The sequence below is a fragment of the Amblyomma americanum genome, chromosome 1 (genome assembly GCF_052857255.1).
Source record: "Amblyomma americanum isolate KBUSLIRL-KWMA chromosome 1, ASM5285725v1, whole genome shotgun sequence".
Lineage (NCBI taxonomy): Eukaryota > Metazoa > Arthropoda > Arachnida > Ixodida > Ixodidae > Amblyomma > Amblyomma americanum.
In genome coordinates this window covers 98,440,870-98,458,293 of record NC_135497.1, presented here as the reverse complement: position 1 = coordinate 98,458,293, position 17,424 = coordinate 98,440,870, and the positions used below count along the sequence as shown (strand labels likewise).

General features: G+C 42.2%; 1 protein-coding gene across 2 annotated transcripts in view; it reads right to left on the bottom strand.

Annotated features, from left to right (window-relative positions):
• Positions 1-17,424, bottom strand: part of bark (C-type lectin domain-containing protein bark beetle) — a 73,866-nt gene that overhangs the window by 5,789 nt on the left and 50,653 nt on the right. The window contains exons 3-13 of one of the 2 annotated variants that reach the window (XM_077646311.1): positions 16,125-16,315; positions 13,767-14,114; positions 11,958-12,175; positions 11,573-11,870; positions 8,679-11,183; positions 8,456-8,500; positions 5,162-5,425; positions 4,535-4,904; positions 1,562-3,456; positions 761-1,451; positions 256-413 (exon numbers count right to left, since the gene is read on the bottom strand). In XM_077646311.1, the coding sequence (XP_077502437.1) occupies positions 256-413; positions 761-1,451; positions 1,562-3,456; positions 4,535-4,904; positions 5,162-5,425; positions 8,456-8,500; positions 8,679-11,183; positions 11,573-11,870; positions 11,958-12,175; positions 13,767-14,114; positions 16,125-16,315 (6,983 nt within the window). The remainder of the gene's footprint in view (positions 1-255; positions 414-760; positions 1,452-1,561; positions 3,457-4,534; positions 4,905-5,161; positions 5,426-8,455; positions 8,501-8,678; positions 11,184-11,572; positions 11,871-11,957; positions 12,176-13,766; positions 14,115-16,124; positions 16,316-17,424) is intronic. The other variant, XM_077646312.1, reaches the window with a different exon arrangement.

Here is a 17,424-nt window from a genome sequence, read left to right as displayed (position 1 = left end):
AATTAAATTTTTTCACTACCATCGCCTTCCGTAAACTTCTGACTGAGGGTGTAGCTTTAAACTCTGAGCAGTTCTTGGTGAGGCAGCCATGAAAGTTGTGTGATACTGTGCATAAGGACTCTTAAGAACACTGGCTGCATGTTGTTGAGATGGGCCTTATGCCTCACACACAGCTAGCAAAGGTGCCATTCCCATAACCTCCACAAAATTTGTGTGTACGCTTAAAATTACTACTAAAAGCACAAATGCCCTTACCGCTTATCACAGTGTCATTGTATTCTAGGTGTGGCTGAAATCTGACTTCCAGAAGCTCCGGCTGATCACTTCTGTCATAGATCCGTCCCACCACTGCAGATGTTTCCTTGAATCCCCACCAATTGTTCTCAGCATCCACATAACTGCTATTTTCTTGCCTGTATAAAAAATAAGGGCATATGAAAATGGTAGTTACTAAAATTGCTATGCAGAACAAACCATTTCCAAAAAAAGGCGGCATTGCACTGTGGAATATGAAGAGACCATATAATGCAACACAGAATAATACTGTGCCATTTGCTAGCACATCTCGTCAGTTCCTTGTGCTCCAAGTGACTAGTTTTGAAGTAAACATAATGAGTAAGCTTGAGTTTTATTTTGTCCATATTTCAATCAATTCCTCTTTTATTACAACAGGTCTTGCTCTTTAGCATGTCAGTTTATTTGGCTGTCATTTACAACTGGCTTTGTTTATATGCAAGTCAAGCTATAAAACTGTACTTACTCAGTATTGTTTGCAGTGACCATTTCAAAGTAGTTGAGCCTGTTCAGGAAGTAGTTTTTGCTGAACTTCTGTCCAGAGCTTTCAGCCAGCACAGTAGCCTTGAGCTCCTTTGCAAATGCTTCATTGTCCCACAGCCAGTTGCGATACACTAGTTGTCCCGAGGATTGCGTCTTCTCAAAGCCAAGGACACTCATCTGACGATATCCTTCACTTTCCACAATCATGTTTTCACTGAAGTTGAACGTTACTTTTTCAAACACGACGTTGTCATGAAAAGCTGCACTTTCTCTTGCAAAGTAGTTGCGATACACATGAAGGTACTGGTACATTCCAGTCTCTCCACTTCGAACGTAGAGACTTTCTCTGTTTTTGTTTTGAGTGAAGAGGTTGTTATGAACATACCCCTTTAAAGCTGAAACTGAATTTGTTGAACTCACAAATATTCTCAGGCCGCCCTGATTATATATGAACAGGTTTCGTAGAATGTGCATCTCCATGGAATTCTGAATGTCAAAAAACACAGCAGCCTCTGAAGAACTGAAATTTCCAAACAAAGCATCGCCATTGTCCTCAAATCGGTTCCCATGGAGGGTCAAGATGGGCGTTATTTCACCTGCACTGCGGTACGTAATTGCTCCACGGCGGTTTTTGTTGAAGTATGATGCTGTTATGTTGTGCTTGCTGTCGCGAGCTGTGGCGGAGAGAGAAAAAAGGAGGTCATCAGTCACCTGAAAGCATGCTTTGAAGCATGCTTTGCTGCAAATGGATCATTACATGCCACATTTACTTCATTGCACTTACCTGTTATAGTCTGCAATGGGATGGTCACCACCTCGGCAATGAATCCATTGAGGCCACTTGCCCCAGTTGCATGCAGCTTTACACTGAGAGTGATTCCTTGTGACCTGTAGAAGGTAGTCTGTGCCGTGCTTTCCTTTGAGTCAGTGCCAACACTCATGTGACCAATCTTTTTTACTGTGCTGTTGAAGACATCTCCGTCAAAAATGCTGATGCTGTCTGGATAAGGAGTAAACTCCGTGGAGTTGAAGAGGTTGAACTGGAGTATTCTGAAGCCCACCTTCTGAGAGAGTCGTGACTTGCTGGTAAATATTTTGATACACTCCACTGGGCGGTTATCATATTTGTAGTAGAGCAACACTTTTCCGTCAACAGGGAATGCCTTATTGTTGTCACAAATGTCGACCAGCCCAAAGACATTGTAGGGTATGTCAACAGGTCCTAGTGGGATGTAATTCAGTCTTTCTGCTGTCGACGTCTGACCATTGAGGGTGACGAAGTTAATTCCGGTCCCACGGTTATGCGTCACATTTACTGCATGGATGTACTGATACCCTGGAGATGCTATGATGTCAATGCCATTGGAAGCACATTCTGAAATGTTTAGGTGCTCCAGAGTGACATCCCTGAGAACAACTTGCACAGCTGGTCCTTTTTCATTGTGCAGTATTCCTGCCTTGCGAATGTGGACATGACGAAGAGCTGAAGTTGGAGGAGTGTAGTACCGACTGCTTGCATAAACTCCCCCACCCATGCTGTTCTGAGCCTTATAATCTGGGACAGAAAATCGAATTCCACCCCAGAATTCTTCCTCTGGTGTTGTCAACTCTTCACCACAGTGAATGTACACAAACTTGTGATCAAATGGGGAGCACGCATAGCTATGCTCACCATAACCATTCAGGCGGAACTCGCAGCTGGACAGTGAGGGCTCATGGCCCGTGCACTGGAGAGGATGTAGCCACGAGTTAATAATGGACAACTCAGTTGGACCCAGCTCATGTCGATATCCTCTGTCAATCCACACATCAAGTGTCCCAAAGCCAAGTTCACGGCAAACAACTTCAGCGTTGCGCTCTGTGAATCGCTGGTCACAAACTGGCACCCATTGCAAAGTGGTTGAGTTGAAGAACTCGAGAAAGCCATCTCTTCTGTCAGCACTGCAAGCTTGGTCTACACAAAGCCTAACAAATCTTTTTGGTGATGCTCTCTTGTAGCGAAAACTCTGTTGCAATTGCTTGAGAGGACCCATTCGTATCGGAGCCCAAGGTCTTCCAACAGCAATGAGGTTACCAAGAACAAGGATGCCAACACTTGGATAGAACTGCAGTTCCACACCTTCCAAAATGGTCAAAGTTGCATTAGGCAAAATAGTAAGGTCACTCCTAATAATGTACGGCGAGCTTCGCTGGTACAGAGTTATAGACTTGAAAAGCCGTCCACCAAGTGGCCTCGATGTGTCCATTCTGAATCCCCATTCATCTGAGCCATCATACGACAGTGTAGGCCCTCCAAACTCTCCTCTAGCTAGGTAAGGTGAAAAATCTGCTGCTGCGTAGCCATTCCAGTCGTCCAGGTCAAAAACTCGGGACTTGATGTCCGTAGCATTCAGAGAGCCCCACCAGTTTTCCGCGACATTGACTGCATTGTTCAGTGAACTTGTGAACACACCAGCAAGGAATTCATACTCGTGATCAGGATTGACCAAAAAGTTCTGAGTGATGTTGATACGCTGCACTCCTCGAATGCTGACAGCATAGCTGTTTGGCTCGTAGTGGTCTGGCGACACACCACTGCTTGCATCAGGTTGGTTGTTCTGAAGCATGTTGTAGTAGAAGTTGGCACCCACAATGCTGAAGCGTTCAGAATGGCTCTCCAGCTTGAACTCAACAACGTATCTGGAAAGAGGTTAGTGTTAGTTTAAATTATCTTGCAAACACTTTGCTAAAGCAAAATGAAAACATAATACAAGATAGGAAATGTTACTGGTAAATGCATGGCTAACATGCTCTACAAGCATGTGAATATTGTTATTTTATATTGCCTTAGTGTAGCATGGTTACTTTCTATTGTGCATTTCACTATTCTGGTTTGCTGTTCTGGTCACCACACATAGATTTAACAGATCACTGCGGCGGCGATTTTCGGAGCCCTAATTCCTGTGTGGTGTCGCCCACCAGTGGGCCATCTTTAAGTTTCTTGGGTGCGTTATGACAATGCACAGCTACAAAGAGCAGGGAGCAAAGGCGAAGTCAACCACTTGGAATCGCCAATAAATGGCGACAGCGACATGGCATATGTGCTTTTTGCAGGCTCTTTGATTAATTGGAGCTGGCCCATAGATTTATCGCACAACTCGGTATTTGTTGCCGCACAGCATGAATACACATGACCCACAATGCAGTGAACGTGTTAAACACCCCAGTTTGCCTCATTAAAAATATATGTACTGAACAGAATACATAGTACAGTGCATGTATATTGAAGAGAATTTGGAGTTTTGTGTTGCCTGAAAGCAACCAGAGGATAAGGAGAATGTTTTAAGCTGTCTCCTAAATAATCTAGGCAACCTAGATTTTAGATACATCAAAACTTAAAAGCATGGGCACCTCTTCACAGGTCCTCTCCATCAATGTGCCACATTAGCAGATACCAAGTATAAGCTGCAATGTTCAGTATTACTGGCACATTGCCCATGTCACTGCTAGTCTATAGCAGATATTTTGAAATGACTGCAGTCTACTTTGCTTATTACCACACATCAAGTTTTAGTGCAGGCAGTGAATGCCAAAATGGCTATAGCAGTGTAGACCACCTTTTGTCATAAATAGCATTTGAACTATTACAGCCTGATGCTTGCATTGTCAGCTGTTTATAAATTGTGTGTGCAAGTATACACCTGCAGTAATTGTACTTTGCATGTGCAAGGGTTTCCCATTGCACCAAACCTATATTTGTGCTAAAATGTTTACTTACTTGCCCCTATTGCGGCGAAAAGTGTTCCTCGTGATAAGCATTTCTTTTTCCATGCCTGCAACAGTGAATACTCCTTCTCCAGAGTGGCATTCATTGTCTTCTATGATATTCCAAGTAGCATTGAAGCGAGCAAAGTGTCCATCTATGCGAAGCTTGAAGTTCCTGTTGTTCTTGAAGGTACAATTAACAATTGCCATGCTGTGGGTGTAGTTCTCATTGTAATCCCAAACATATGGCAGTCTCAGGTCAATGCCACCATTGTTGTTAGAAAATTCAGTTCTGTTGATGATCCAGTGGAAGAGGTTGTTGGAACTTCTCAGGTCTCTGCTGTAGTGGTTTATTCCTCCTTGGTTGTTGTTGATTCGATTTTCTGCACACAGAAAAGTTTTCCTTCATTTTTGATACCACAGTCCTTACTGAACAGTCTTCCTACAATACCAGCTAGCCTTTTTTTATCCACACATGCAATTCTACTACACAAGCAGTTTTTGGTGAAATGTCTACAATACCACTTTGCGTAAGCTGTATGTTGCAGAGAGTATTTTCAGCGAACATTCACAATACGGCATGGCATCAGCTGCAGTAAGAACATGCAGCATGAAAATTCATGATACGGTCACTTCTCACCTGTGAGGTTGTAGACTATCTCTGCCAATGAAGAGGTGAGAGGATCCCATAATGGTGACGAAACATGAACAGCATGTTGTCGAGATTCCGTAATAGTGTTCTTTACCAGGTGGACTGTTTCATTGCTGTAGCGATGGTAGTAGAATGCTTCATCTGGGGCAATATCTCTGTTGTAGTGGTTGCTTCCAAAACCCCAGCCACAGCCTTCTATTATGTTACTTTTGATATTCAGCCTGAGCTTGTATTCCAGCATTTGGGCTTGGCCTGTTGAATCAGCAGGTATGTAAGACACAGTTAGCACACAAACTAGTGCGGATGGTGCCAAACATGCATGAACTAATCATCACAGTAGAACATGCAGAGGCACTGTACTGCAGATGCTGCATGTTTTGTAACATTTAACAGCAGCCCAAAAGATTCAAATTGCCATGGAACATTATGCCATAGCATTAATTCATGACGTCGCCCTTATGTTGACATGTCTCTCATGCTTCTTTTGTCAGCCTTTTGGCGTTTTCAATATAGCGCAGCACTTGCCTATGCTTTACAATATATTTGGTGACCAATGCTCTACATGCAATGTGTACGTCTGGTATTGTGCAGGTATAAACAGATGCGGCTATATGCCCACCATCACACAATAAAGCTCGCCATCACAGTTTTTACGCATCTTATTACATGCGTTTTAACAGACTTGCAGTCAGTCACCAAAGGCTTTATTAATGTGTATTTTCAAAATCTGTGAACACAACATGTCATGCATCCACTTATCACAGAAATTTACATCCTTAGTTTTTTTTCTTACTCTATTCATTAAAAACTAGCTCTATCTGTACCATTCTATGATTGCTCTTAAGTGGGAAGTTTTTAGACGTTTCACTAACTGAACTTCACATGACTATCAGTTGTGGCTGTTAAGGAAAATATAAACAAATGTTTTAACCAAACTTTTCCCTTTATTAGTTGCAGCTAAAGAGAAAATCATTACCACTAGAACTTGAAATAGGTGAAAGACAGAGCCTTTGGCAGAACAGAGAAAGGCTGACTTCCCTCTGCATGGTTTGTTAAATAGGACCAGTAAAGAACCACTCTACTGCAAGCATCAATGCAAATTTTCTTGTGCACTCTGGCATTGATATAGTATTCCTTGTAAGAGGTGCCCTTGTTTACTGCAGCATTGCTCTACTGCATTGAGCACTTCTCGAGAAAAAGGCTAAAGTTCAGAGTGATGTTATCAGCAGGCATAGCTTAAAGATGTGCTTTCTTTTTCACTTTTCTCCTTCTATGACCATATACAGTAGGCACTTTTATAGTAAGTGCATCTAGCGCAGCTATGCCCACGGTAAAAGCAAACACTAGTCCCAGATGCCAGCAGGGTGGCACAGTGGTTATGGTGCTCGGCTGCTGACCTGAAAGACGCAGGTTCGATACTAGCCGCGGCTTTCGAATTTCTATGGAGGCGAAATTCTAGAGGCCCGTTTACTCTGTGATGTCAGTGCACGTTAAAGAACCCCAGGAGGTCGAAATTTCTGGAGCCCTTCACTACGGCGTCCCTCATAGCCTGAGTCGCTTTGGGATGTTAAGCCTCATAAAACCAAACTAGTACCAGATAAATGGAAAAAAAAATATACTGTACAATATACTGTACAAAGCCAATACACCTGTAGTTAATGTGGTCTCAGTTGTGTCACTGTACATTGGGAATATGCTCCTTCTGTGCATCTGCTAGGCTTAAATCCAAGCTTTAACTGTTAACTACTAACATGATCCTGCCATATATATGAGTATATGAGAGCTGTTTTCTGGAAACTTTTCAGTTCAGCTGTCACAGCAGGCTTATGTTTCAGCTTGCATGCTTATGGCCTCTCTCGGTGTGTTAACATCGATTGCAAGGCTGCACAGCAGGGTTTTGTCATTTTAAATGAGAGTAAGTGAATTTTGCTTTTCTAGCCGTTGACAACTCGCAGGGATCTCGTTCTAAATATGTGGAGGCATAAAAAACACTATATGCTTTAATAAGTAGGGCAGTGGCATTTCTGTCTCCAAACATTTCTTCAAGCAGAAAAATTTGAAAGGAGATCAATTATACTAAAAAAAAAAAAAATAAATGAAGAGGTGGAGCCAATCTTAGCAAAGCACAAACATGCTTGCTTAAGGCATAATTAGAAAAGTGTTAAATGGCGTTCAAAGGTAATATGTGCTTTCATAATCATGACATTTGCTGGCAGGCTAATCAACTTTTTGTTCTGTCTTTACGGAACCATTATGGCAAAGTAAGGTTTTGGAGTTAGCTTCTTGTAGTACAAGAAGCTTTAGTATACCAGGTGTTTTTTTTTTTAAATGTTTATGGCTTTTTATTTTAAAAACTGCTAGGGATACATCGGTGCAGTCGGTGCAGATGGATTGTACAGCAAGGCGAACATTATGTACGTGGTAGAGCTCAATAATCAGACTTAATAAATTAACTAGAAATAACTAATCCAATTTTTTTTTTATTTTAGATTTTTGGGAGGCAAGAGTACATTACGAAATTGAAGCTTGTCAAAACAGAAGTGAGCCCAGCTTTTCAGAAATATTTTCCTCGCCAATGTGGTTCGAAATATCGAACGTCACAAATGCGTGTTTGAAAGCTCATTGAGTGGGCTTTCCTTCACTGCATATTTATAAAACGCGTTGCTGCACGTGGTACAGTCGCCAAAATCGGTAACTACTTCTATATACTGAAATACACAAACGGCATCCATATTTGATGCATAAGAAATCGGAGCGTGAACGTTTTATACATATGCAATGCGGGAGAGCCAACTCAACGAGCTTTCTAATGCGTATTTTTGATATTTGATACTTAGAACCACATTGCCAATTAAGAAAAATTCAAAAACTGGGCTCACCTTCATTGTTGACAGCCTTCAATTTCACAACATTATCTTGCCCCCAAAAATAAAGAATAAAAAAAGTTGATTAGTTAATTAATCATCTAAACATTGAGTTCTATTATGTACATAATGTCTGCCTTGCTGTACAATCAACCTGCACAGAATGCACTAACATGTCTCTCATAGTTTTTCAAATAAAAATCTGTAAATGTTAAAGAATTCCACCCTTCATAGTAAAACTCCTCATGTTGTAAGTATTTTGCTTAGTATTACCACAACAAAATTCCGCCATACTTAATAATTATTTTTAAGGCTGACACTGCTGCCATCAACACTGCACAAGTATGCTTAGTAGCATGCATCAATGAAGAAACAGAACATTGGGTAAAAAGAAGGATAGAGAGCAACTACTGCCAACCTGTGTCCTTGCAGAAAAACCCAGTGCATGGCATTCGACGAGCACCTGAAGCACATGGCAGACAAAAGGACACCATATATACCAACAATGCAAATTTCTACAATGCTTTGACAGTTGTGACAGCCCAGCAACACTTTTAAAGCAAACTGGTCTGCACAGCACACAACACAAAGCTGCCACATGCGACGTAACATTTTCAGTGGTGGACTCGCAGCACACTTACCTAGAGGCTGGACCGCTGTCATCATCAGCAGGGCACCTCCTTTAGGCGCTGATCCTGTTTCATATCTGAGTGTAACAATAAACCCTGTTTCTCTCAAAGGGAATGATGTTAAATTCTTTCTGATGTCCCACATGGGAGCTGATGTGTCTTCAAAATCCTGGCCTCTTCTAATCAGGAGAGTTTCAGTTGAGTCTTCTCTGATGGGGTCCACTACCATGATTCCAATGGCGCGCTTATCTTCACAAGACACTCGAAATTCCCTTCTTGTGTTGGGACTTGCTTCAGCTACTCGTATGTAGTGCCTTTCATCGGGGTTCAACCGTATGTTGTCTGAAATTACTGTGGCTGTGTCTTCAGCCCAACGCACTGCATCTCTCTGCTCACGCTTTGTGAAGACAGGGTCATACCAAACTCCACCACCACGGTTCCCTTGGATCCTGTTCTCTGTTATGTCCACACCTTGAGATCTTGTTAGTATCCCATGGCGATTGTTGTTATAAACTTCTGAAGACTTAACTACGGGATTGTGAATGTCCCTAAATATGTCATTCCACATCAAACCAATTCCAGAATCGGTGTTTTCTCTGATGTTCAGTTTTTCCAAGATGTGGTTATTGAAGTCAACCTGTAATGCAGGCTTAAACACATGTGTGGCATAATCAAGTTGTCCTGCCTTTTCAATGACAACATTCTTGAGTATACTAGTCTCTGCGTGAACGCCCAAGCGAATACCAGCCCATGATGGCCTGATACAGCGAATTCCTACTTCAGAAAAACATGAATTTTCGAAATCTTCTCCCAGGACTTCATGTCTGCAAGTGAGGAAATCTGTGTCCATTTCACTGCAGCGAACATTGCTAAAAAGTATGTGACTGGTGCCACCGCTTGATGCTTGGGATGCTGGCTCCATCAGCCAGTCATGTGAGCTCAGAACCATCCCCAGCTGTTGGCAGACAAGGGCAGCAGCCTCAATAGTGAAGCCATATGCACACACGCCACCAGTTGTTCCATTGACAGTCACTTCTATGGTGCCTTCAGTCACAGAAGAAAGCCTCAAGCTAGGCATTTCTGTTGGAAGGGTTTCCGTTTCATCAGCTTCCATGGGCACACTTAGTGCAGTGTACACAATTTGCTCACTAGTGCCATCGCTCTCAAGTCTTCCTTCAACCATCATACCAATAGACTGTTCGAACTGCAGTCTTGTTCCTGGCTTTATGAGCAGTTTTGAGCCACGTCGCACAAAAATGTCTTTTTTCACAGTGTAGTCTCCTCTTTCAAGGGTGACATCGCCCATAACTTCTCCTCCTATCTCTTTATTTCCTGCAGTCTGAAATTGCATAATCTTGTCCCTTTCGAAGTTCGATGAAATTTGTTCTTTTGTGTCAAGGTCTTGGCCATTTAATAAATACTGCAAGAACTGCACAGGTGCTAAGTTGTAACGGTCTTTTCGGTCAAAAATTCTGTTGTAGATTCGTACAGAAACATCGTTCGTGTAAGTGTCGAGTCCCCAGAAGTTCAGAGATGCATTGATAATGCTGCCATGGTCATCGAGGTGTGAACCAAGCTCATAGTCTGATCTGGGATTGCTAAATCTGTTCCTTTCTATAACAGTGTTGCTTGAAGTCACAGCAACAACAGCTGCAACTTTTGACCGTGGATTGAGGCGTGCAAAAGGCTGTCGAATGCTGTTTTCTTCCAGCTTGTTATGATGAAAGTTCAGGATTTGGACGCTGCTGCCATGCACCAGTCCAATTTGTGCAACAAAAGTTCCAGAATTGAACTTGAAGTCATTCTCAGAAACTTCGATTTCAGCAACCTTGTCAGCATGGTGCTCCAGGTGTTCTCCATGGTCCTTGTTTTCAATCCATAAGGCTCCAGATGTGTGATTCAGGAAGGAGTTGTGCTTTATCGTAGCGTTGATGTTAAGTGCTGGTGTCATTTGAACTGACAACTTCGTTGAACCTCCAAACCTATTGTGTGTGATGTGCAAGGCATCAACTTTTGCTTCACCATTCACAGTGCTTTTTACCCAGCATGACTGGTAAACTACAGCAGGACCACCATTTGCTCCAAATGTGTTCATACTGATGTTCGAGAATGCATCAGCCCTGCAGACATTGCCAAGTAAGACTCCTATGTCACCATTTGATGAAATGTTTGAGAACGAAATGTGGGTGGTGAAGTTAAAAGAGGCCCAGTTCGATGTTTCATTGAACCACAAAGCAATGCCCCTTCTCGAGTTTCCGTGGATAAAAGACTGCTGAATGTGTTTGTAACCACCAGCATGTGTAACATTGATACCATCGCCTTGGTTCCCACTGATGTCGCTTCTGTTGACAAGGAGATCTCCAACACCGCCATCTATGTGAATACCAGCAACATGCGTATTGCCCTGGATCTCTGTCTCCACAATACTTGCACCTGCCACTCCATCACGAAGCCAGATACCTCGTCCATTGTTGTTACTGATATGGCAGTCAGTCACATTAAGGTCGTAGTCTTTCCCTATAAAGAAAAAAATAACTGGCTTTGTGAGAGCAGTAATGGCACATATTTAGCAGTTTAATTAACAAAAAACTATAATATATAAGTTTTCTAATTAAAGCAATCAATGCTGATAGTCTTGTGGTTAAACATATCATTTTCTCTGCTCCAATAAAACAAAACAATGAATACTAATCATCTAAGGTTGCTCTAGTTGACTTGCTTATTGCTTAATTACCATGGAGACATTAATTATATTTTGATTTCAGCCAGACTACCAGTAAAGATCGTTTTTAGGCCTTATATTTTATGCACATACAGCAATAAATTACACCCAGCTGACCAATTATCACTGCTTTAACAATAAGCTATATCTGCCATAACATAATGGATGTAAACCATACACTCACCAACGCCAAGCACTGCTTCCATAGAAAACTGCAGCTGAGGAAAAATGTCATTCTGATGAGAGTATGTGTACTTCGGTGGCTGGAATTCAATTGTGAGAGGGGTGCCTTTTTCTGAAGAAACGCTCTGTGGCACAGTGGTATTATCAATGGTGAACTGCGCCAACTTATGTTCATCCAGCTTCTGCTTTCCATTCCACACTGTCACCGTGCCTCCTTCAAGTTTCTTTCGTCCATCATATCTCTGCATGTCCTTGAAATGAACGGTCAAAACCAGATCTCCATATCCTGCAGGCAGCACCTACAGGAGAATGCAGATGCAGTTATGGCAAATACTCCTGGAGCTCGCACATTCTTAAATAATGAGATACATGTAAGCTCTGCTTACCCTAAAGCAACTTGACTTGTAATTTCTTCTGTCCAGTTGGTAAACAAAAACTGTTGGGTAGCGAATGTTGGAGACAGATGAAGACTCGCAGAAGCTTGTCTCGCTCCCTATTTTGGTTTCATGTCGTGTGTAAACGATTCCATCAGCACCATTTTTCATCACTCTCACACCAGACAAGTTGACTCCTCCTTTGCTTGTATTTATGAAGATGCCATAACCTGCACAGGTAGTGAAGTATGTGCATAATTTTTTTACCTTTTCACCTTAAATATAAAACAAATGATAAATAAAATGTGCTTAATACAGTGCAGTTCCTCTCAATTCACAATTTTTAAGCTTGCATGAGCATACTGATATAGATAAACCATGATGTGGTGGCCTTTATCTTGGACAAACTTCCTTGACAATGTAAAATTAATGTTTCGTAAAATGTGTACTAACATTGGCTTAGGCAAAGTTGGCACACTAGGGAAGCAACCAGGTTTTTTAAATTCTTTGTTTCTACTTATCTCCCTATTCTCTGGCTCTATCACTACTGCACTTGACTGCTTTTGTCAGTAGTAATACACTGCAGGGTAGTCTAAGCTCATTAATTCTTCAAAAGACCTCATATGTTTTTATAACACTGCAGCACAACAAATAAAGATGGAGCCAAGAAGGTGTAAACTTATTCACATACGAGTCACTCATTATGTCCTTAAATATCTGTCTGGTAATTTACCTAGCATGAAATGCCAATATTCCATTTATTTTCTATTAAGGAGACCAGTCGATACAATTATCCAGCACACTCCAACAATCGCCATGTAGGTACGAGGAAGAAAAATGAAGTTGTTTAGTTGGCGTGAAGGCAAAAGTACTGTTCAAAATATTGCCTCCGGGACAAATGTTGCAGCTTTATGCATTACACACCATCCAAACTGAAATAAAAGCTGATGTTGTTATTAATTTTTTTTTTCATCCCTTTCAAATTCAATGCAGTGTTGTACTGGTGCGTTTCTAATATCACATGGTTGTACACTCCCGGTCATAATATTATGGCGCACGCTTCGGCGATCCAACTCTTCTCCCGCCTTACCTAGCAAAAGTTAGGATACACTTTATACATATCTTAGCACAGGCCGCTGGTGCGCTTGCGCATGAACTCAAGAAGCCATCATATCTCCTCTCTGGAACGCGTCGGGAAATTTCAGACTCCGAAGCGTGCTCCGTAATATTCTGGCCGCAGCTGTACACGGGCTATAACAGCAAACAGTATTTATTCTTACACTGGAATAGGAACTATTTTTGGTTTGGACCCGCTGCTGTGGCTCAGTGGCCTTGGCAATTAGCTGCTGATCCCAAGGTCACGGTTTCATCCCGGCTGTGGCGGCCGTATTTCGATAAAGGTGAAATACAAAAATGCCCATGTTTTATGCAATGTTAGTGCACGTTAAAGAACCCCAGGTGGTCTAAATTAATCCAGAGCCCTCCACTACGGTGTCCCTCATAGCCCATCGGACTGTAATACCCCACAATTTGCAATTTTTTTTTGTCTCTTCGCCTTAGTGGTTTTTGTCAAAATGCATGATTAACATTTTCCCAAGTAACATTAAAGGACCTAAGCACAATAAGGAGTGGCCACCTTTGAGATTGCTTTACAGCATAAGAGAAGCCTGTTTTTATGCATAGTTTCTATACCTATACAGCATACAGATTTCTCTGACAGCTGAATGTACTGAGCAACATACAATTATCAAATATACCATTTGTTCCCTGCATACAAGGCTATTTTGATAATGCTGGTATGTTGACAAAGAAGTTACCAACCTCTGTTTTCACTGAAAACACTCTGCTGTATCTCAACTGGCTGATTTGGCATGGTGACATTAATGCCATGGTAGGCTGACAGGCGCACTTCCAAGTTTTTCATCACTGGTGGCGTGCCATAAACTTGAATAGCTGCTGTTGCATTTCCATCTTGCTGGCGACCTGCATACTTCATGACCACATGCTGTAGAATGGACTGTGACACTTCTGTGTTGATCCAATCATTAGGACTGATTTGTTTTTGCTGTAACTCAGTTTTGGCAAGCTCAAAATGGAGACCGCGCCAGTAGTGCCTTGCTTGTTCTTGAAGTGTTGGCTCACAGGCAACCTCGATGTCCAGCTGAAAATCTGTGGGACCACAAAAAACAACACAAACAGTATACTTTCAGTTCAGCCATTGAAGTATTGGCTGAGATCACACTGAGGTTGTTGATTAAATGTGGTGGACTGGAGCAACGTTTAGCCACTGTGAACACCGAAAAGTTGTCAGATATTAGATCAAGACCTTAAGAAATTGGCTGTCTAACGTAACATGGCACAGAGTTTTTATACAGTTTGCAAGCAGTTAACTGGGGATGAGACCTTTATAAAACAGTTTGGGTTTTATGCCTGCACCTTACCATATGGTTGCAATAATTCTTCCAAGTTTGATATGTGGCAGTGCACTCTGACACCCCTCTAAGCTTCATACAAACAGATGTGAACCTCAGCGTGAGGGGACATATATTCAAGTGCCAGACATGTCAGTGGACTTAGGTACATTCCTCAATAAATTTCACACAAAGCTTCACAGTGCAAAGCAAGCTGCACGCATGTGCTTCAAAGGAGACATGACGATGGTTAGCATAAATGGCCACCGTTAGCTGAATGCTGTATGCTTCAATTCAGTCTTATCATTTTGTTGCAAATGTCCAGTAATTTGATCCCGGCAGCTGCCAACATTTGATTGTGTAGACTAAACTGGCAAAACAAAGTAAATCTAGCTGCATAAGTAATTCAAAGGGCCAAACATCAGAACACCTGTCACATGTTGCTCCTGGAGCAGCCCTTTTTTGCCATTTGTGTGATTAAAATGTCCTCTTAACAGGAAACAAAATGCAGCCAACGTGTAGTGCAGTCACTAATACAGTGCATGTCACATGATATATCCTAGCTCACTAGAGTATACATCGCTACGACACAGAATTATCATAAGGCCGGATGCCATTATGCTGTATAGGTGACCTCAAACTGCTCACCCGTACACACAGTGCCAGGTAATACCACAGTTCTTTGCCATCAGTCTCCAGCCGCTACTGATGCTAATCATTCAGTTCTTATCTGGCTGGAGAGTTCTATATGTAGTTCACTCAGTGCACTGATGCATGTGTGTTGTATGCGTGGCACAAGATGCACTGGTTTCAGAGAAGGCGATGAAAACAGAGACGAGGCAGGAGCAGTCAAGCCATACGCAAAACTGGGTGTCCAGGGCATTTTTCAGAAGGCATGAAATTAAAAATTATGATCAAGCATAGTGCATGCCGTTAAGCTCGCCCTTGACAATATAGACGTCCATGCACTGCCATTCCCTTAGGCTGCATAGGGCAATGCAGACTGTATTAAAGGCCACATACTTGATCAGTGGTAGCTCGTTTTATCACTGTAGCACACACTATCCCATTATTTATAACTTGGTATACCCATGTAATAAGTTATGAAACTTTATTTAGACCTTTTTTCAAAAACTTTTTGCAACTTTCTACTACATGCCTGTATTGCCAATAATTGTACCTATTTTAAATGGAGGCAAGCAAAATATACAAATGTACAGAATTGCTCCAAGTCTTCACAGTCACTTTAATTAGATCCGAGTCTTCCTAATGTGTGCTCCCACCCACAGCACACTAAAATACATGACACGTTATGTTGGCTACAAAGCACTGACAGAGTAAACAGGTTATTTGATTGTAGCACTGGTCTCTCTGTGCTTCTCTGTTGTGGCTTGCTCTTTTTTCATGCTATAGTCTTACCAATACTGAAAGCTCCAAGAATGTCCTATCAAAGCATGGCAAGCCACCAACTGCCACCAGAAAATATATGAAGCACTTTGTTCCCAATATTCTACCTCATAAATTTTCAGCAATTTTTTTAAAGTTCACTTCTGTTTCAGTGAAGCTGCACATGGTACAGTAGTTCTGTCATGAAAGTTTCCTCATTGGTACTGTACATTCACGGAATGAGAAGGTTGACTGTACTCAACATCTCCTAAAAATCTGTAAGTGAATTTTAACACACCAGTTTGCACATGATAATATGGCACTCCATTATTGATCTTTTTAAGTAACAGCCCCATTAATGCCACATGGGCTGTGCACTCACCACATATTCCACTTCCCAGCTGTCTATGCGCCCATCCTGGACATCTGTCTAGGCTCTGCTCGTCTCCAATACAGTTGGGGCTGGCAAACATCAGTTGCCGTGAATCATTGTGCCGTGGCAGCCAGCCTTGCAGCAAGCCACCCGAAAAGCCCAAGTGCCGGCACACAACTCGCACATCTTCATTAGTCCAGCTGCACAGAGAGTAACAACACAGGGGTACCATTGCATGTTCTGCTCACATATGTTGCTGCATGCAAAAGCATAGCCCAGGTAGCAGCACAGCATCGCAAAAGTGGCCCACGAATAGTTTGGGCATGCAAGTATACTGACAGGCCTACATGAAATTTGTGCAGCTGAACTAGCTTAAAGAACCTCAAAAGCATCATGCATTCTCATCTGCTTGCAAATTATTATCATAATTCTGTACACGCATCAGGATTTAAGCAGGGATGGGATGATCAAGGCAAGCCCTATTATAAGAAATACTGAAACCTGTGTGGGCTAGTTACTCAATGCTCTCGGTACAGTAAGAGCTTCTCTTTCCCAATCATCACAGGCTCATCTTCATTTCTAATCTGATTTCATGAATCTTGTAGTAACACATTCACTTCAGTTATGTACTATCAGCTACAGCACGACTACGACATGGATGCAGCAAAAAATATTTTCCACGTAGCTTTTGCACAGATTGCTTCCATTCTGATCAGCTGAAAGGCACAGCCTGGAATTGTGTGCACAACTAAAAATATAAAGTAGACCTGTCATTTGCAGGTTGTGTGCCCAAGCCATAATAAAATTTAATTTTAGCGGGCCTCATGCAGCCAGTTGTACATGGGGCATATCTGACGTATGTGATGTCAAACCTAAAAATGAAAAAGAACGAGCAGGTGCATTGCACATAATTGAAACTGGCACAATGTTGTTAGGAGCTGTCTCATGTTAATTGGGACCAGTATGCTGGTCTGTAATTAGGTGCATTTTATTAAACACCGCATTCTGACTGTGGTTGATGAGAGAAGACACTCTTGTGATCCGGAGTGTTGCAAAAAAAAAAAAAGAGCAATGGCATCTCGTATGGCACAGGCAGGGACCCCAGAACAGGGGGGGGGGCAAGGGGGCCGGTCACTCCCCCAACATTTTGACGCCGCGGCCACGCTCGTCAAAAACCATAAGCGGTCCGCTGCACTATATGTTGCGGCTCGAGAGTTACCAGGATCATCGGAGTTCCGCACGTGGAGTAACCTCCTCGCTGCACACGGCCTGCTGCAAGCAAGCGCCGTACGAGCAAGTTCTCCGGTGC